A 21,373-nucleotide genomic window follows, 5' to 3' on the forward strand; every position below is an offset into this window, starting at 1 on the left:
CGGTTGCTAATGTTCCAGATACCACAGGACACACTCTGAGATCTTGTGGAGTACATGCCTTGATGCATCAAAGCAGTTTTAGAAGCTCATGGGGGACCTACACCATATTAGATGGGAGGTTTTAATGTTTTGGCTGATCAATGTATACAATAATTTTAAAAAGTCTAAAATATACGTTAGCAATACATATTTTTTGTGATATGGTTATATGAAGTACATATTGCAAGCTAAAGTTTGGGACTACATCACCATATGGGCTGCCCATCACTCAGGCCAGCGCACTGAGGAAAGACCATGCAGGGTCCATAGCGCTCATGCTAAGAATGTTGGGGACAGTCATCTAAGGCAGGAGAAGACTTGAACATTGGGACTGTTCCGCCAAAATAGAATATATCTCAGCATGTAGAGGTTTGCACCTCAAAAATATACCTGTTTGTCTTGCTAAATCTCCCCATCTATGTCTCTGTAGAGACACGTTGTATGCAGTACTTAGAGATGCACTTCAAGGTAATAAAGCAGTCAATGCAGTCATTAACAGGTTGCCAAGATACACACAGTAATAGAAGATCTGAATAATGTTTGTATTGAAAATTTCCCTTGGAGCTGAAAAGCTTTCATTCCTGCTATCTAGCTTTCTAGTTCTCCACGCAGGTGTTTGTATTGATTTCCTCAGGCAAAAATTGAAGAAACTACAACTATCCATCTCTTCTGAACAAATCGGCTTCCTCCTCCTGATTTATCTGTCTCCGAGCAGCTCAGTTTGTTTTATACTTCTACTTACAGCACCTAGAATTAAAAATAAATCAGCTGAGGTGAAACCGGACATGGATATTAGAAAGTATTAAAGACAGACATTGTATTACTGTTCACTTGCCAACATGTTCCCAGAAGGATGCCAAGAAGGTTAATAATGTGGTCTTTGATTGACTGTTTAACACATTGTGGATGAACATGGTATCCGCTAGCTCAGGGGTAGGTAATCTTCAGCACTAAATATGTTGTGGACTACATGTCCCATAATGCTTCTACAGTCATAATGCTGGAAAAGCATCAGGAGTGCCAGAGGTTGATTGCCCCTTAACTAGCTAAAGAGCACAAAAGAGGTTGGGGTGAGAGGAATGTGAGTAGACAGACCTTGACAACTGTGTTTACTGGGAGCAGATACACAGTTACTAAGGTTAAAATCAACACTCCAGGCACCAAAACAACTTCATGTAAATTAAGTTGATATATACCAGGAGGCCCATTGGAGGCACTCTTACCTCAAGGGGTTAACCCCAAAATTGCCTCCAGTGCTGGTCTCCACTCTGCCCTGGCAGCTTCCGGTCAGCTGATGCTCTCAGCCAAAATCAGCGGCGCCCCTGCCCGGCTTCTGAAAGCTTAGAAGCCGGAAGCTGCCAGGGTGGGAGTGGAGACTGGTGCTGGGCGCAACTTTAGGGTTAAACTGTTTGAGAAGGCCAGGAGGCCTCCTGGCACCATAACAACTTAATTTAAATGGAGTTGTGTTGGTGCCTGGAGTGTCCCGTTAAAGGGACTCAATATGTACAAAGACCATTTAATCTCAATGTCCCGGTCACCCTTAACCCTGCAAGTGAAAACATTGCAGTTTCAGAGAAACTGCAATCTTTACATTGCGGAGTTAAGACAACCTCTAGAGGCTGTCTACCAGATGAAAGTCCTCACGCTTTGTATGATTACGTCCAGCATCTTCAAAATCCCCATAGGAAAGAATTGATTCAATACATTCCTATGGGGAAGATCTAATGCACAGCGGTGTACATACCACGGTTGCAGGGGTCGCAGCTGCGACCGGGCCCGTCACTCCAGGGGGCCCAGACGCCCTGCGGACCCCTGCGACTGGGTGCCAACCACCATGTGTTGCGGCCCTGGCTGCGCAGTATAATTGCCGGGGCCGCAGGTGAAGGGGCACATCGGGTGGCCCATGCTGTTAGGGCCACCCGCTGGAAATGAATATCATCATCAGAGTGGGCCCGGTAATAGCGCGACCGGGAAGTCACCTACCTGCACCTAAAAAGGTAGGTAAGAGGGTGACTAAAATATTTTGCAGGTGTATGTGTTAGTGTATGTGTGTGTCTCTGTGTTTCTGTATGTATGTATCTATCTGTGTGTGTCTATATGTATCTGTGTCTCTGTATGTGTATGTATGTGTCTGTATTTATCTGTGTGTGTGTATGTATGTGTGTCTGTATGTAGCTGTGTGTGTCTCTCCGTATGTAGGTGTCTGTGTGTATGTGTCTGTCTATGTATGTGTATATGTCTGTACGTATGTATATATGTGTGTCTGTGTGGGGTGGCGGTCGGGGGCCCATGGATCAGTTTTGCACCGGGGTCCCATGGATTGTGTGTACGCCACTGCTAATGCACATGCATTAAGTTCCCCATCGGCATGATGTTTTTGGAGGAGGAGATCAAACCAATTCAAAGTGGCAATTGAAAAACTTTTTTTAACCCTTACTTTTTTTTTAACCCTTTAATCACAAGGTGGGGATGCCATGGAGGCAGAGGGACACTACAGCATTCGTAATACAGTTGTGTTCCCTGTTAAATGAACACTATAGCGTTAGAAATACAAATGTGTGGGCGAAACGAGTTGCTATGATAGTAATTAGCTGAGAGCGTCCACCAATCACTGCTGGTATGAATTGGTATGGCTAATGTAGAGTGCGATCTTCCTCTTAGTTACATCTGCATCAAGAGGTGAGTCGCACGGTGCTGAGGTCCCTTTTCATCATTTAAAATTGGTTTAACACAGAACAGAATGATGGCACAAGGAGACCCCAGGCACTATAATCACTTCATTGACTTGAAGTGGTTATAGTGCATAGTGTATAACGTTAATTTGAGAATAAATAGAATTAAGTTATTTAGAACTTCGTTCCAATGTGATCAGAAGTATATGGAGTATATATATAACGCATCCTCTGGAGCCATTTTGGATGCAATTGGGTTTGCAAAATGTTTTATATACGGTAGTAAGTTTAGCAAATATCCCCCAAAATTCCAGATCCAAAGTGTCAACGATTTAAATCAAAAGTAAAAATCAATCCTTCTTATTAATAACTCCAAGGGAACCCCATTCACTTTCACCAATATGGAACACAGTATCCAACATTTATCTGGTTAGGCATGATGGGAGTTGCTTCCTCCGCAATTTGATGTTAAAACGGTTAAACAGTTGTCCTGAGAAGGTAGTAGTTTACTAGGAATATGGGAAGTCGAGCAATTTTGCCTACATAGTCATTTGCTGGAAAGTCTAAGATATATCTGATCATGGGGCTGTGGTCTTATAGCAGACACATTGTCCCAATTATTGGAACATTCTTAATCTCGCTAGACGCTAGCGGTGTATGAATAAATGGATTACATATATAAGCTTAGACGTTAATGCATTTCAAACTTTGCCGAGTTTGGTTCTCCGCATCATAATAAGAATGCAGCTAAGTGTAATGATGCATCTTCCTCTAAACCCAATAGACATTTATTTGCCATATTCCACAGTCCAGTACATTTCTATAGGGACAAATCCCATTAAATTTAATAGGGATTGCATTTAGTTTCGAATGTATTTTCTGAGGTCAGTCTTTACATCGAAATTTTCTTCAATCCTAGAGTAGAAACTAGTGCTTTGCAATGTAATCGTATTAACCATTTCAACATTTTAGGGTACAGACATTTATGTGCAGTGGAATCCAATTAACCATGACAACGTTACAGGTGTTCACATGTTTGTGCGGTGGAATTCTATTAACCATGACAACGTTACAGGTGTTCACATGTTTCTGCTGTGGAATTCTATTAACCATTTCAATTCCTACTTGTACAGTGGAATTCTATTAACCATTTCAATTCCTACTTGTACAGTGGAATTCTATTAACCATTTCAATTCCTATTGTACAGTGGAATTCTATTAACCATTTCAATTCCTATTGTACAGTGGAATTCTATTAACCATTTCAATTCCTATTGTACAGTGGAATTCTATTAACCATTTCAATTCCTATTGTACAGTGGAATTCTATTAACTATTTCGGTTCCAAAGTGATGACGAGAATGGATGCTGTTTAATGGCATTATTCAAGCCTATGTAACAATCACGTTAGTGTTTTTTATATATATATATATATATATATATATATATATATATATATATATATATACACATAACATTTGTGCAACCATTTAGCCATTTGAGGGTTAACATTTCTTTGTATAAATTCATTGTTTTATTGCTAGACAATCTTCAGGATTATTTGTGGATTGTGAAATGGAAATCATTAACCATGTCACTGTAGGAGGTTAAAGAAAAACATTCCATGGAGGAATTGCATTAACCATTGCTGGGTTGGAACAATGGTGCAAGCATAGAATGTTCAGCGTTTCTTTAACTATTTCAATGCTGTTGCGAGTTGCATAATAAAAACCAAGCAATCGTTTTATTGTTGGCTGTCTGACATATGCATCACACTAGACGCAGTGGTTCCCAACCCAGTCCTCAAGTACCCCCTAACAGTCCAGGGTTTAAGGATTACTCAATTGTGTCTAAGATGTTTGGGGAGGAAAAAAAACAAAAAACACTTTAGACACAACAGGGCGATCACTCAATCTTGGACTGGTACTAGGGGGTACTTGAGGACTGGGTTGGTAACCCCTGCACTTGAGGATGCTTTCTTCTAGAATTTAACTGGAAAATGATCTGCAAAAAAACAAAAACACTAAGAAACTACACCTTTTATATTAATAAAATTGATAATCTGTTGCCCCAGAGCTCACAGTTGAAACCTATATGGCAGAAAACTTCCACTGGAAGAAGACACATTCTGAAGATTAAGATCTTGCTGTACAAGTGACACAGATGCATTCTCTGACTCGCTCAGATTTTGTAAGATAAATTGATTCTGACTTTCAGTGAATGCACCTTTACCAGCTCACATCGGAAAGCTCTGCCGCTGCTATTTATATCGCCGCTTCTCTACGGGCTGCAATAACAAGTCTGCCCGAGACAGGAGAGTTTGCGCTGTAATTTAATTGACTGCCTATCAGGGAGACCGCGGGGGGCACAGAGCAACAGAAGGGGGCTCAAAAGCAGCAGGTTGATCAAAAATGCCATTTAGCAGCGGACAGAATTGACTCAAAAGATTTTCATGTAATTACCAGCTAGAAATAGTTGTTTTTGCTGTGTTTTTATTTTTTTTTCGTTCTCAAAGCCAGACCGGTTATACGGATGAGATTTAAAATGAAAAAGACAAATGCCGCTGGGACTTTGATGCTTTTAAAGCTGTTGATTCCTAAATCCCAGTTTTAAATATAAAAAAAAAAAAAAAAAATCCTTTAATTAATAAGAGAGGACAAGAAAAAAAAAAAAAACAACAACATCTTTCAGTGCCTAAGGCAGTGATGGTGAGCCTATAGCATGCCAGTATCACAGAAAATTGGGCCTACATCAATCAGATCGCCAAAAGAAAGCTACTGTACGGCAGACTTGTACTGGAGTGTCAATCAAGGGGTTAAATGGAAGAGAATATAAAAAAAAAAAATCCCACATAGTGAAGAAATCCACAAGACAAAGCATACTAAGATTACAATGAAGACTCCACTGTGTGAATTACGGTAATATGGTTTTATTAATAAAAGACCAATATGTTCTATTTGCTCTACAAAGCATCTGATCCAGAATGTATTTTTTTTAGATTATATCAAAACAATCTTAAAATAAACTTTAAGTTTAAAAATGTTAAAGGTTTTTTTTTTTTTTTTTTTTTTTAATACCTTGTGTGATTTCTTAGGTAAAGAGATGCACAGTGCCCAGGAGTGACCCGCCAAGAAGTTCTTTCAATAGTTTTCTAAAATGAAATTTGTCTTCCCAATGAATTATACTAAATGAGGGGTACCTTGATGTCAAAGAGCAATATATTGTCATCGACCTGCACATATACCTTAATCTACACATTTTGATATAGCCATTTAAAATTTTCATTTTCCAACATTTATCTATATGCCGTCGGTATAGATTAAAAAATAAAATAAGATGTGCTCTATGATAGAGAGGTTGAAACCAACGTATTCCCATAATATCTACTATAGGCATTCAAGGGTCCATCTACATTCATTGCGAGTGGCTATAGATGCACATAAATTACTCTGTGTGGACCAGGAAGCCTGAGAGTTCCCCAATTTACACACCTATGATTGACATTTCAACTTTAAAGGAACACTCCAAACACCATAACTACTAAAGCTCCCTAACAGTTTGACAACTAACCTGCGTCCCGCAGCCTCAGCCCTGCTTCTACATTTTCCTTTCCAAAGATAGCTGCTCCCATTGGCTGAAAGAGATAGCCGAGCACTGCCAAAATTATAAAACAGTTTGATAAATTACTCTGGGAGGGTGCCAGTGATTATCATATTTGGAGCAATCCTTATTTGCTCTACTAAATGTAAGTAGTTTTTAACGATTTTATTTTAACTTGCACTCCATATGGTGTATACTTTTTTGGTTTTATAGAAACGGAGAGTAAACTCCACCACCGATATCCAAGAGCGGGGATTATAATACTTCACGCTAAACCTGCAGAGCTTCTTTCCAGGCTCTGGGACATGTGAGTGCATATCTGTTATAAGTTTTATTCTTATACTTGTATTTGATAATTTTTTATTTTAACCATATATCTACGATAGCCACCATCAATACAAGAATCTACTGTAAGAGTCTCCGTAGGCGGGGATCATTCCGCCCAGGCACTAAGGTTGGAGCTAAATCTTGGCTCCCATAAAGTGTGTGTGTTTACTTCTATTTATTATCTATTGGAACGGTTACGTACTTACGTACTTCACCATTTTTGTTCCATCCTTACATTGTTTTTATTACAGATACTTTAAGGACATCTTGGGCGCTACACCTCCCCCTGAGTTTCTATCTGCTTGTTCACGGAACGAGATACCCAATTTCTGGGGATTAAGCTCATCTTTGAACTACATCAGTAGCTGAAAAAAGGAAAATGTGCTCTATGATAAAGAGGTTGAAATCAACATAATTCTAAGTAAGAAATGTCTACAGTTCTGCATATAAGAAAGATGTTGAGAAATACTCACACTTAATAGATATTCTTGCTGGGTACATGTATATCCTTCAAAGAAGCATTCACTTTAAATTTCAAGCATACAGCCTTTAAATCACAATTTACAAGAGATCATTTATTTACAAGTCAGCGCAATCTACCCTACAACATTTCTCCAACACTTCTAGAAAACCAATTATTCCACAGATGGCCAAAGTCTCTTGTTTTGTGATAGAATATGGCTGTAGTTCGATTGACCACACATAAAAAGATATATTGGGCCAATAGTACACTATCACAGCAACCGATTGTTTCCAAGTGGAAACAATACATTAATCAATTCTAAAATGAGACCGTAGAAATGCTATTGATTACCTTTCAATAAATGGGCTGGCTTTTTACACTTGCTGAGAGATCGATTACTTATCTGTGGTATAATCCCACTGTAATGTCACACACTCAACGACAGACATACACTAACAGACATACACTCACACATACAGACACTTACTAACAGACATACACACACACACACACACTCACTCAGGGCCAGTGTAAGGATTTCTACCACCATAGGCAAAGTTCTTATTTTGCCCCCGCCTTTGGTCACTCACTCACTGACAGACACACACACACACACACACACACACACACACTGACAGTCAAACACTCACCTCCCTGGGGTCCAGGGTGGGGCAGCTCCTCACTCCTCCAGCACGCTGTTTAGTATGCTGGGGCCGGAATTACGTCATATTCCAGCTACCAGCATGACAGAGGGCGCACGAGGGAGGAGTGAGAGGCTGCAAGAACAGCCTCCCTCGCCACCTGGCTTCTCCTTCCCCCTCTCCTCCGGATGGTCACTGGCATTTATTGGCAGAGGAGGCACCTGCCGTCAAGGTGAGGAGGTGCCTGCTCTGCCTTACCTGGCATAAACGTTGCACATACACACACCCTACCCTCATTACCACTTCTTAACCCCTTAAGGACACATGACATGTGTGACATGTCATGATTCCCTTTTATTCCAGAAGTTTAGTCCTTAAGGGGTTAAAGCAGAAATGGTCATGGAGGATGAAGTAGCCCTGTAATTAAATTTGAACAAAAATACACAGATATGTGTTTATGGGAGAAGAAGAGATGTGGCTGTAAGAAAAAGAAATCAGTACATATAAACATGATACACGTTGAAGGGGGTCCAAGTTAAATGGCCCGGCTGTGCGCTCTGACCATCAGTAATATATAATGCCACCGCTCTGCCGGTGACCTTCTCCTGTCCGCTGCCGCACCCTAGGACTTCTCGCAGACGGCTCCCTTCTTTTGGAACAGCCTGCCTACCCCCATCAAACTCTCCCCTAGTCAAATATTTAAGAAGTCCTTCAAAACACATCTGTTCAGAAATGCTTATGGATTCCCAGAGTAACTTACCTATAGTTATCCAAATCTGTCTCTCCTAAAAGAGCCATGCTCCACTCTCACCTCCAGCTCTGCCACTTTCCCACCTTGTTTGGTGGCTGTCACCCTTGCTGCCCTGTTGTGTATTTGTACCCCACCTGCTCTAGACTGTAAGACTGTAAGCTCGTTTGAGCAGGGACCTCATCTATCTGTTGTTTCTGTGTCACTGTGTAATTGTCTCATTTACTGTCAATTTCCCCCATTTCATAATATTGTAAAGCGTGGCGCTATATAAATACCGATAATAATAATAGTGTTAATACGAGATGTTATTGGCACATGCCACTTGTGCCGTCTGGTTTCCAGTAGCAGTTGTGACTTTTTCTGATCGCTCCTAGCTTTATCATGTACATCACTTGTCTGGCTTCTGACAAGCACATATGTTCAGTGCTATAAACAGCAATCCTTGCCACCGGATGAACACTGGGCATAATATTTCCCTCGTCCTTTTACGCCCTCCCCTCTTTTTTTCTCCCTCGGCACCCCTTTTTTTATTTTGTCACACCACTGTATTTTATCATTTATCATAAAAATAAAAATAGTAATAAAAGTGGTTTGTCAGAAGCAGCTCCCCTCTCCCAAGGCTCTAGGTAGAGAGTTCTGTAAGATCGAGGCAGGATAATTCAGATTAAATTTCCAGAAATGTTAGAAATAAACAAGAAATATACACATCTTGAAATTAAATCGCTAGAGTGGATATCAGGCAAGATTTCTTACAAAACAAATAATAAGTGGATGTAATAGGCCCTGGTGAGCTGAACATGGTCTTAGGATGCTCCCAGATAAACTGCAGAGGTTTATCAACACCCTGATGTGCTTTCTTTTTCTTTTAAATTTAAAGCAGACATGTCTCCTGAAATTTTCAGCTGCAAGTCAGTTCCAAGATATTTATACCATGTTTGATGTTTAAAAAAACTAAAATAAGTAAATAAAAAATAAAAAAAAAGTAAGAGATGATATATAAAACATATGCACAAGCACACAAACATACAAAAAAAATAATAAATTGGCATTTAACAAGTCTGATATCCATATACACACATTCAACGGTGTCAATGGGTAGCAAAGGACTGACTAAGATACCTTCGCCACTGGTTAAAAGGGGACAACACCATTAAGTGAAAACTTTACTGCAAAAGAGACACTCCGAGACACATTCAGGCATACTCCTTCAATTCTTTGAAAATGGTAGTAATATTAGCCATGGAATGCCCCAGTTTCAGAATGGCAATAATTATGGGGGAGGAAATAGGAAAGGTTTCTTCATAGCAGATTGTGATTGACAGTTAAGCAGAAAGTGAGGGTGGCTTGGGAAAATGAGAACCAGTCATGGGAATGATTTTTGAGGTCACTCTATCTAATGAACGGGGGCCGGATGTCACAAATATGTCTAAGCAGCTTGAATTGACAAGTACATTGCAAGCATCGGCACATCACCTGCTAAATAATGCACAAGAGATGAGGGCTTGCTGTTGGGTCCCCTAGAAAACCAGAATTCTATGTACTCATTGCTCATTAATACTGCGGCATGCCCTGCTGACTATGCACACCTCAAAGTGGTTTCCCCATGATGAAAAGCACAAAGCAAATCACACAGAAGAAACTACACAATTGTGGACGTACAGCAGTACCATGCAGAATTCTACAGCTACGTCGCACAAGGTATAGCATATCTGAGGGGGTCTGCTCATTTATGAGATGGTATAGAATCAAACAGAGGGGACCTTTTCTTCTGTGCAAAGCATCATGTGATGAAAGGCCAGATTTAGCATCGATTGTTACACAATCAGAATGTGAAATCTGTCACATCGACATCACGCAAGCTGGTGTTCGACTTTAATTTCTTGTAGCATTGACACCTTCTCTGAAATAAACAGACTAGTATATTCCTTCTTACATTTATATATGAATTCATCTCAGAGTGCTATAAATATAATTCAAGAATAAAACGCAACATTTGTTCCTTTCCAAATGTAGAACAGAGAATTGAATCTTGTGAAATGTTTTTGGAGGCCTTTGTCCACGTGGCAGTGTGTGTCTCTGCTGCAGCCCTGTTACATTTGCGAAATCATTGATGGTGAACGTATGGCACGGGTGCCACTTCAGGCACTCTAGAGACCTCTGGGGGGAACTCCATCTCTGCCTACTGGGCACTCATCAATCATGAAGACCTAATTAAATATAGCAGTTAAAATGCCCTTTGACATCACTTTTTAGTAACCTTTTATTCATGCGGATATTAACAGAGGTAAAGCACTTGCTGGAAAATACAGTGGACAGGAAGGAACGACCCCACATGAGAAAAGGACGCTTGTTGTGTTGATGAGATCAGCAAAAGAAAGAAAATGAAAAATTAAAGGAGCATGGACGGTTAAATAAAAAGAATGAACATTAGAAAAGATGCTATAATATGGAAGGGGCAAACAGACCACTCGTAGAGGGGAGAAAGAGCTACAAGTGAATGGGAGGAGTAAGTGATATCAATGGCTGTCTGAAATTGAGGATTGAAAGGTAAGGAAATACAAAAATAAATAAATAAACACTACACAGTGCTGTAATAGTGATGGTAACATGAGTGCCTTGGTATTATAGGAAGAAGTGACCAGTACCTGGGGGACCCCAGAGTTGTAAAAAAAAAAAAAATCTACAAACTGCTTCACTATTTATGATTTACACTATTCACCCTGGGAGGAGGATAGCACAGCCATTGCACCATAACCACAGTTTGCCATTTATGGTGCCTGTAGTGTTCTTTTAACCCCCTTCCTGCCTACCCCCTTCCTCATCTTATTTATTTCCAGTTTGAGTACAGGGATGTACCAGCAGCCTGAAACCAGCAGCCTGTGTTTTATGTTTGTGAAGCAGACACAATCTACTCACACATCAAACTGCTTCAATATTCTCCTAAAATTCTTCTCTTGGATGGCTCTGTATTTGATGTGAAAACATCCAAATCAAATAGCCCTGATTCTGATATTCTACAAACTGATCTTTATCAAAACATGAGGTTCTTAAGGTTTATAAAAAATAAATAAATTAAGGGACGCTATAGACAGGAAAACAACTTCAGCTTAATAAAGCAGTTTTTGTGTATAGATCATGCCCCTGAAGTCTCACTGCCATTTAGGAGATAAACCACTTGTTTCTATTTAGGCAGCCCTAGCATGAAAAATGGTTTCATTTTCAATTACATTACATTATTACAAGCTCCTGGAGGTGCCTACTGGCTAGTCTCCTGCCCAAGGACTATGGACCATGTAAAATACCTTTCTAAAAGACTCGGTTCGTGGAGTTTTCCTGTACTGTTCTGGAACCGAACAAACCCACGAAATGCGGACCACCTCTGTGCTAGTTAACCTCATTGACCCCTACTGACACCTTAACCAACTCACACCTCAGTGTTCTAAGTGTTCGGCTGGGTAGCCGCCGTTCGTATATGCACAAACACGTGGGAACCGAGTTGGCGGCCATCTTGTTCGCAAGAACGCAGGCAGCAGTGTTTAGTCATCAAGTGCGTGGAACTAAAATCGGGCACTCTACCTCGTGAACACCGCTGAACTTTGAAGTACACCTGCTTTGTTACTATTCATGTCAGGAGAGTGCCATTCGGTAGGTTTGTTCGCATAAACTAGGCAAACAATCGCTACCTAGGAGCTAGAGGATCGGTTCAGTATTTTGTTCGGTCCTGGACTCCCAAAATTGACCAACCGCTACCACTATTCTTATTGAACTATTTTGGGCAGAAGCCATGTGCGTGGTCGGTCAAATAAAGTTGACTTCCATGGAAAATCCGAACCACTGTACAGATCTGAATGAGTTTTGGATGTAATGGTCCCTCAGATCAGGGCTATCCTGGGATGTGACTTGAGGGGTTTTCGTGGATTTTTGGGGTGCGTTTGGGGTGTTGTGAAATTGTGTGTTTTTTTTGTACCTGGAGATAATTGAGTTTGTACAGTTCCTGACTCAATTTATCTCCGAGGAGTTTACGGTGTGTATAAATTCTGTGACTGTACCTGCATTGAACAAATCACTTCCCAGCATTAAGTCTCTGCTAATGTTTGGGGGAATGCTTTACTGGCTATAATCACTGCTATACAGCTATACTCTCTGGAGGAGAGCTTTGACCTCTGGGAGCTGGATCCAGGACTCGGATCCAGGGTGGGAAGAGACGGCGAGACCCCAGCCAAGCTGCTGCGGCTAAGGGGCCTGAAAGTGCTTATGGTGTCCTGGCAATAGCTATGAAGCGTGTTTGGCGGGGTACCAGGCAGTCTGCAACAACTTACTTTAAACGTTTTTAATCTCCTGCTCTGTAAACTGAACTTTAGTCACATATAAAAGGCTCCTGCAAGGTCCAGAGCGCAGGATATTAGAAATTCTAAATTAAACAGAAGTTGCAATAAAATAACTCAAATAAAAGATCTCAGGAAGTGTTTAGGAAGTCTGTCCAAGTCACATGCAGGCAGTGCTGTATCTTTAACGTGTGTCTGTGAGTGAATGTGTGTGTGCCTGTCAGTGAATGTGTGTGTGTGTTTCAGTGTGTCTGTAAATAAATGTGTGTCTGTGAGTGAATGTGTGTGTATGTCTGGAAGTGTGTGTCTGTCAGGGAATGTGTGTGTGTCTGCCAGTGTATGTCTGTGAGTGTGCGTCTGTTGGTGAATTAGTGTGTGTCTGTAAGTGAATGTGTGTGTCTGTTAGTGAATGTATGTGTCTGTTAGTGAATGTATGTGTCTGTTAGTGAATGTATGTCTGTCAGTGCATGTCTGCGAGTGTGTGTCTGTTAGTAAATGATTGTGTGTCTGTTAGGGAATGTGTGTGGGACTGTCAGTGTATGTCTGTGAGTGAGTATGTATCTATGAGTCAGTGCTTGTGTCTTTCAGTGTGAGTCTATTAGTGAGTAAATGTGCGTGGATGTCAGTGAATGTGTATCTGAGAGTGTGTGCCAGTGAGTGAGTATGTCTGTCAATCAGTGTCAGTCAAACTGCGTGTTGGTCTTAAACAGGAACAGGTGCAGCCTTGGCAGGAAGGGGCGGAGCAAATTTAGATTTGGGGGGTGGGTGTGCACAAGTTTCGTCATGCCTAGGGAAGCACACATTTAAAATACACCACTGCATGCAGGGAGGTGTAACTAGAGCTGTGTAAACAGTGATTAAATTCCTAAATGGCACAGAATTGAGCAGTGAGACTGAGGGGCATGATCTAAACACTAACACTGCTTCATTAAGCTAAAGTTGTTGTCCTGCCTATAGTGTCCCTTTAAATTCTTTACCAGATTTGTAACACTATGTCTTCTCTGGATTTGTTTTTTGTTCTTTGTTCCTGCATTTAAATATCTGTTTCTGATATAATCACTGAAAAGATACAGGTTTTTTTTTTATTTTAAGTTCTTTAGATTTAAAATAGAAATGAAATGATCTACATAGTTTACTAAGCAATCTGTAAGCCATTGGAGTCAAATGGAATATTTTATCTATGATAATTTTGTACTAGTCTATTAAACCCATACCACAACTTCTAATGGAGAGCCATGATATACCAGGCATTGTGTTGATGATAGAATCAAACACAATGAACGGGTTTTAATGGCTTAGTACTGATAATTCTGTTAATGATGATTTTCATATTATTCATTGCAGAAAATACAAAGGCAATCAGTTATTTTCATCTTAAATATGTCTCATCTTAATACAGAACAATACGAAAGAAATAGGGGCAATTTGGGGTCTGGGGATTTCAATAAGCAGTATAAAAGATGCAACTGTTTCTTTTGTGACTGCTTGTGCTATAAGAAAAACATGAGAAAACACCCTAAAAGGTAACAAAAATTAAAAAAGGAAAACACTATTGGGACAGTATAACTCTATACTATAGTTATACACTATCATTTTTTTTATTTATAGCACAACAAGCTGGAATATTACCCAATTCCTCATTTCTTTTAGGACATAATTCCTCCTTGGTTAGTCAAAGTGATTGCTAGCTCCTCTGTCCACTAATTACAAATCCAGTCTTGATATTTTTATTATTATTATTAGTTTTGGCATTTATATAGCGCCAACAAATTCTGTAGCACTTTACAATATTATAAGAAGCGGCGATTGAACAATAAATGAGACCATTACAAAAACTTACAGGAACAATAGGTTGAAGAGGAACCCTTCGAACGAGCTTACAGTGTAGAGGAGGTGGGATACAGAACACAATAGGACAGGAGAGAGCAATCAAACAAGGTGGGAGTGAGGCAGAGCTGGAGGAGAGAGTAGAGTGCTGCCCTTTAGGAGAGAACAAGGGACAGGTATGTGAGGTAGTACTCTACTCTACAAGAGCTTTCCTAAAGAAATGGGTTTTAAGGCACTTCTTAAATGATTCAAGACTAGGGGAGAGTCTGATAGTGGTAGGCAGGCTATTACATAGGAATACATTTACATTTACTTGAATGTAACACAAGTTGAAAAACTCACCCTCTTGGTGTAGTCCATTGCCTTCAGTATGGACAGGTTGAGGGTCTCCAAAGAGGAAAGAACATCTTCATAATCCCCCATGTGATCTGCAAAGTAATCTTGGTAAAAAATAAATAAAAAAAAACTATGTTAGCTGGTAGGTAAAATTTTGCAAAGCCTATTAAGTTCACAAATATTATCCCAGTCATATGTCAGTTTAACGGGACACTATAACCATTCATCCTGTTCAAGTGGTTATAGTGCTCAGAGTCCCTTGGTGTTGTCCCTCCATTCAATGTTAAACAATTCTCCAATGGTTTAACACTGAATGAGGTCCTCTGGCAACATTACTCTATTCAGTGTTCAACCATTTAAAACGAGCAGCCTGCAGCTCAGCTCCACTGGAGGTAAAGCTAAGGAGGAGGAGATTACTCTCTACTTTAGCTAGATTTATTCATACCAGCAATGGGTGGCTGCAACAGACTTTGGTCAACTGACACACTCCGAATTTCACGGATGCCCATTAAACGCTCAGATAATTGCTCCCTTAAAACCTTAATAGCTTGAGGAGCATGGAGGGGGTGGGCTATCGTGGGTGACTCTCTTTAAGCAATATAACATTCAATATATATACATATTTATTATTATTTGTATTTATTTTTAAATAAGCCCCCCCAATCGCTGGTTTCAACTTTATTTTAGTTATAAAACTTTAAATAACAACGTAAGCAAATGTACAGTTGGTCACACACTAACTATTCAACTATATCATCACATCACCTTATCTCTGCCAAATAATTTTACTTTACTCAGCCACCCGCATATTATCAGAACCCCCAACAATACTCCAATCATGAGACCCTACAAACATATACCCCCACATTCCTGAGGCCACAATTATATAAAAGCATACAAGGTTACCAGGTTATTTCTCAGAGAACAGACTTGTCCGATAACAAGCTATTAGCTGCTGGACATCATCATTGCTGTAGGGTGAAGATGGCCAAGAATAGTAACTGATAATATTGCGATAAGGACATTGGACTAAGTAATTTAATGACCGGTTAGATGACAGCTGTGGTTAGATGGATAGTGAAATAGATGTTACAATGAGAAGGATGTCAATATGACGGACTGAAGAGGATATTAAAATGGGTAATTGGATGGAAAGGCTAACAAAATTGGTAGTTGTTTGGGAAGGATAACGGTAGGGTGGAAAGAAACAAATGAGTCACAGGATGGTAAAGACTACAAAATGGCTGTTGACTGGAGATAAAAAAATATATATATATATATAGAGAGAGCGAGAGAGAGAGAGAGGTGTAGGAACACAAATCATAGAAGGCGGTCAAACAAATAAAATAGGTGGTGGGGTAGAAATAAAAACGGTGTGGAAAGAATAGTTGATAATGAGTTAGAATTACGGTAATAAAATAATTGGTTGTTCATTGGTAACAATAAAAGTGCTGCTACTGGGAAGGTAATACAGTTGCCAAAATATGGTTCATCACGTTGCCCAGATCCATACCAGATCTTCAAGCTGATGGGCAGCACACGAGAAGTATGGGAAATCTCACAACCCTATATCTTGGGAAATGTAACACAATGGCTGGTGTGAAGGAAATCGTAAGATATGGGGTGAGACAGAAAAGCCAAAAAGATCATTGAATGGTTAAAGAAAATATGTAAAATAGGAAGAATTATACAATGGGCGGTGAAGTGGGATTGATAATGGAATTGTGGAGCAGGAAGGAGAATTAAATGGATTGGGGATAGGAAGGAGGAGGGAATAGTAGTTAGAGTGGGAACAATGATTGTCTGGAGTGACACTAGGTGGGTGTTAACTACATTAAATGAGAGCTTCCATTGGGAAGGATACAAAGAGATGAGAAATAAAATCAAAGTGTAGTAGGTGGGAAAGATGTATGAAACGGGAGGCAGGACCTGGGATGGAAAGAGTGTAGGTGTGGGAGGAATAGTTTTTCATCAGATATCACAAACTTACATATGCATTATTACGGATCACTAAACCCAAAAGAAACAAAAGAAAACAAAAAATCTACATAAGTAGCTAGATTCTTACCACAGAGTTCCCTGGTGTCCACATTACTGAAGCAAGGGAGGAAAGAGATGAAAAGTAGTGTAAATTAAAAGTAAAAAAAAAAAAAAAAAATTGAAGCAGGTTAGGTGTTTCCTGTGAGATTTTGAAGAATTAATGCAGTGCTTTCAAAACTGGCTCAGGTGTATGGAATATTAACAGTTTTTAGTATCTCTACGACTAATTAATAGCCGAAGAATTCCAAACCCATATAATTTAGAAGAGGTCAGTGCCCGGGAAATAAAACTATCATGGCTCCTGGCACACTTCAGGCCATTTTTCACAACATTTTAGACAGAATAAGTACCCAGGTCTTTCTATTTTATGCATTCGTAATGATGAATGTGGCAGATTAATTAGGATCTGAACCATAGACTTCCTTCTATTACTGGATAATTGCTTGGATCAGCCTTGCAAACAAAAAACTTAACTCGTTCTTGACGAGATGGTATTTAGAAGCCATTGCACAGCCACCGCCAGCCTTTCGCAGAACCAACAAAATGAGATGTCAGTCATAAGGCTTGACATAGAGGGCAAGGTGAGATAGGAGAAAATTCGGCCTGTGGATCCCAGACATGTCACAAGAAACAATTACAATAAGAGTATGGCAGGGATTGAAAAGATAATTGGATTTCTGCCTAGAGACCTCAATTACAGCAGAACCAAAGCAATATTACCTGAGAATGTTCACCTGTTCTCATCGCTGGCTGCAAATCTAATTACGCCAGTCTGACTGATGTGAGGTGGATTAGTGGAGATGCCGGTTCAATATTATCGAAGATAAGCTTGCTAACCTCCCAAATGCCTACTAGAAGAAGGGGTTAACACAAAGGTTAACACCTGCCTGTACAATTTAGGTGCATTTAGAAGTCGATTTAGGATGCTATTAAATAAATAAATAAATAAAAACAAACAAACAAAAAATCCATATTAAAAAAAATGGAGGAAAAAAGAAAAGTTGCGCTAGAACAATTTTTGGGGTGGCAATGTGCATGTGGCTAACTTTGCTCCTTCCCTTTCTCACTGCCTTTTTTTTAAATGTCCATCCACTACATTTGCAACATTGCTTCATGCTACTTCCCATTATATATTAATTCTCCATCCGATGTACTATTCTAATTTTAAAGGTCCACAGCTTGATGAAATGCTTTATAGGTGAGGAGTATTGCATTAAGAAAGGACTTTATAAAAGTTCCCATTTCTACAAGTAATCGCCACTTTTATAATAAATGTATTAACCACCTCAACCCAGCTGTCAAACAGCCACGGCGGTTTCTTCCTGCTTTCGTTAGCTCCCCTGAGCGAACATAAATGGTATACGCTACCATTTACTTTAGCGTGCCTGCCTCCTCTCCCAAACATACCTCTTTTCAGACCTCATACCAGAGGAATGTTTATTCTGACAGCAGTGCATCATGTGGGCGTGTGCACCCAAGCAGGAGCGCACACCAATAGACACATGTGCAGATGTACGAGCAGAGAGGCTTCTCAATGAGAAGTTAGAGTATTAGTTAAAAAAGGTTTACATTTTATGTTATTGTGGTGCTTATCGCCCCTGTAACCGTAAGCTCTACTTGTAAAGTTAGTGAGGGTTATTGTTAAAGGAGTGGTTAGGATTAGGTGGTTGCCTACAATACACTCACCATTCTATCATTGGTGGTATAAGCAGTGAAAGGCCTGTATGCGTGCAAACCTGTCACTGCTCATTACTGAGCGTGTAATTCACGGTGTGATGGCTATATGTGGGTGGGATAGATGTGGCATCAAGTCTTCCGCGTTATGCATTGACAGGCTGCAATGATACAGACCTATATCCTGCAGTGATAGGAGACAATATAGTGTCAGCATTCCCCTGGAATGAGACCACCTCACCACTACTGAAGGAAACAGTAATTTGACTCAAACCATATATACCTATAGCAGTTTTATACTCTAGGTGCTTTTTATTGCAGTGGGCAGTAACCAAAACAGCAACAGTCCCTGATGGTAACACCAAGGAGAGCTGCTGTCAGAAATTTTGGGGCCCCTAACACAGTTCAAGGTCTGGACCCGCCTCCAAGCCTACCCAAAGGGATGCAGTGTGTGTAAAGTGTATATAGATTATACACATACACACACATACACACATATACATATTATTAAGTGTTCTTGCATAGCAAGAACACTTAATAATAATAATATATATGTGAGATAACATTAAGTGTTCTTGCATAGCAAGACCACTTAATGTTATCTCACATATATTTATTATTATTATTATTATTATTATTATTCTTATTATAGCCAAATTTGCCACCCTAACTCCTCCCACAGTTTTTACACTACATAGACAAAAATTTACCAAAACGTGCAGATTGTTCCCGATCGGATTGCTATTACTTTGTGGAACGTTTCGCCGAATGGTTCACGGAATATCGTCGTTCTTGTGGCGAAATTTGTCCCATAGGAATGAATGGCAAAGCTAGAGTGGGAGCTGGCAAAAGCTGAAAAATCAGGACATGATTTCTAAACTGCCACCACTCCCTCATTTTCAGGCCCACCTACACAAATCTTATATCAAAACGTTCAGCTATCCCTGCTGCCACTAAAAATGTCCACAGCTAAGTCGTATTCCTTATAGTTTTCACAATATGACCATTTGTTTGCAACTCACGCAGTCCATTGACATTCATTGAAACTCCACTCTGCAAAGCTCACATTTGAAGGGCAATTTCTAAACTGCGACTGTGCCTTCATTGTTAATATCTCAGAGACATACTATACATCAAAATGTAGGTCTGGGTCTTGTGATTCTCACAATATAAAGCTCTTCACTGTAGGATTTATAGTTTTTAAAATACGACCGTTTGTAGACAGGGCCTTTTGCACCTGCTAATGTTTTTATAACTGTATGTTTTAATGTAACTGTGAAGCACTTTGGGGGACAACGTTGCAATTAAATGTGCTATATAAATGATAACAGTTACTCCGCCCACTCCAGTTGTAGACTACTGGTGGAGGCAAGAACACTTCACACAATTTCCCCAGAAATTGTAGCTTTTCTAGTTAAGTGTTCTTGCATAGCAAGACCACTTAATGTTATCTCACATATATATTATTATTAAGTGTTCTTGCATAGCAAGACCACTTAATGTTATCTCACATATATATTATTATTATTATTCTTATTATTCTTATTATAGCCAAATTTGCCACCCTAACTCCTCCCACAGTTTTTACACTACATAGACAAAAATATACCAAAACGTGCAGATTGTTCCCGATCGGATTGCTATTACTTTGTGGAACGTTTCGCCGAATGGTTCACGGAATATCGTCGTTCTTGTGGCGAAATTTGGCCCATAGGAATGAATGGCAAAGCTAGAGTGGGAGCTGGCAAAAGCTGAAAAATCAGGACATGATTTCTAAACTGCCACCACTCCCTCATTTTCAGGCCCACCTACACAAATCTTATATCAAAACGTTCAGCTATCCCTGCTGCCACTAGAAATGTCCACGGCTAAGCCATAGTCCTGATAGTTTTCACAATATGACCATTTGTTTGCAACTCACGCCTTCCATTGACATTCATTGAAACTCCACTCTGCAAAGCTCACATTTGAAGGGCAATTTCTAAACTGCGACTGTGCCTTCATTGTTAATATCTCAGAGACATACTATACATCAAAATGTAGGTCTGGGTCTTGTGATTCTCACAATATAAAGCTCTTCACTGTAGGATTTATAGTTTTTAAAATACGACTGTTTGAAGATGGCAACCGCCAAAATACTCTGACCTGTGCAAGGCTGCAGCAGCAAGTGATGTCATAGACAAAGCCTTTTACACCTGCTAATTTTTTATAACTGTATGTTTTAATGTAACTGTGAAGCACTTTGGGCAACAACATTGCAATTAAATGTGCTATATAAATAAATACTAACAGTTACTCCGCCCACTCTAGTTGTAGACTACTGATGGAGGCAAGAACACTTCACACAATTTCCCCAGAAATTGTAGCTTTTCTAGTTATTAAGTGTTCTTGCATAGCAAGACCACTTAATGTTATCTCACATATATATTATTCTTATTCTTATTATAGCCAAATTTGCCACCCTAACTCCTCCCACAGTTTTTACACTACATAGACAAAAATTTACCAAAACGTGCAGATTGTTCCCGATCGGATTGCTATTACTTTGTGGAACGTTTCGCCGAATGGTTCACGGAATATCGTCGTTCTTGTGGCGAAATTTGTCCCATAGGAATGAATGGCAAACCTAGAGTGGGAGCTGGCAAGAGCTGAAAAATCAGGACATGATTTCTAAACTG

General features: G+C 39.8%; 2 protein-coding genes across 2 annotated transcripts in view; both read right to left on the reverse strand.

The window, feature by feature from the left end:
- LOC134578629 (inactive hydroxysteroid dehydrogenase-like protein 1) overlaps positions 1-21,373 on the reverse strand; it is a 1,053,979-nt gene that overhangs the window by 228,620 nt on the left and 803,986 nt on the right. The window lies entirely within an intron of this gene.
- The window catches only part of NECAB2 (N-terminal EF-hand calcium binding protein 2), a 114,729-nt gene that overhangs the window by 52,031 nt on the left and 41,325 nt on the right, over positions 1-21,373 (reverse strand). The window contains exons 4-5 of the mRNA XM_063437622.1: positions 17,050-17,075; positions 14,988-15,085 (exon numbers count right to left, since the gene is read on the reverse strand). Of these exons, the coding sequence (XP_063293692.1) occupies positions 14,988-15,085; positions 17,050-17,075 (124 nt within the window). The remainder of the gene's footprint in view (positions 1-14,987; positions 15,086-17,049; positions 17,076-21,373) is intronic.

Source organism: Pelobates fuscus, chromosome 12 (assembly GCF_036172605.1).
Source record: "Pelobates fuscus isolate aPelFus1 chromosome 12, aPelFus1.pri, whole genome shotgun sequence".
Taxonomy (NCBI): domain Eukaryota; kingdom Metazoa; phylum Chordata; class Amphibia; order Anura; family Pelobatidae; genus Pelobates; species Pelobates fuscus.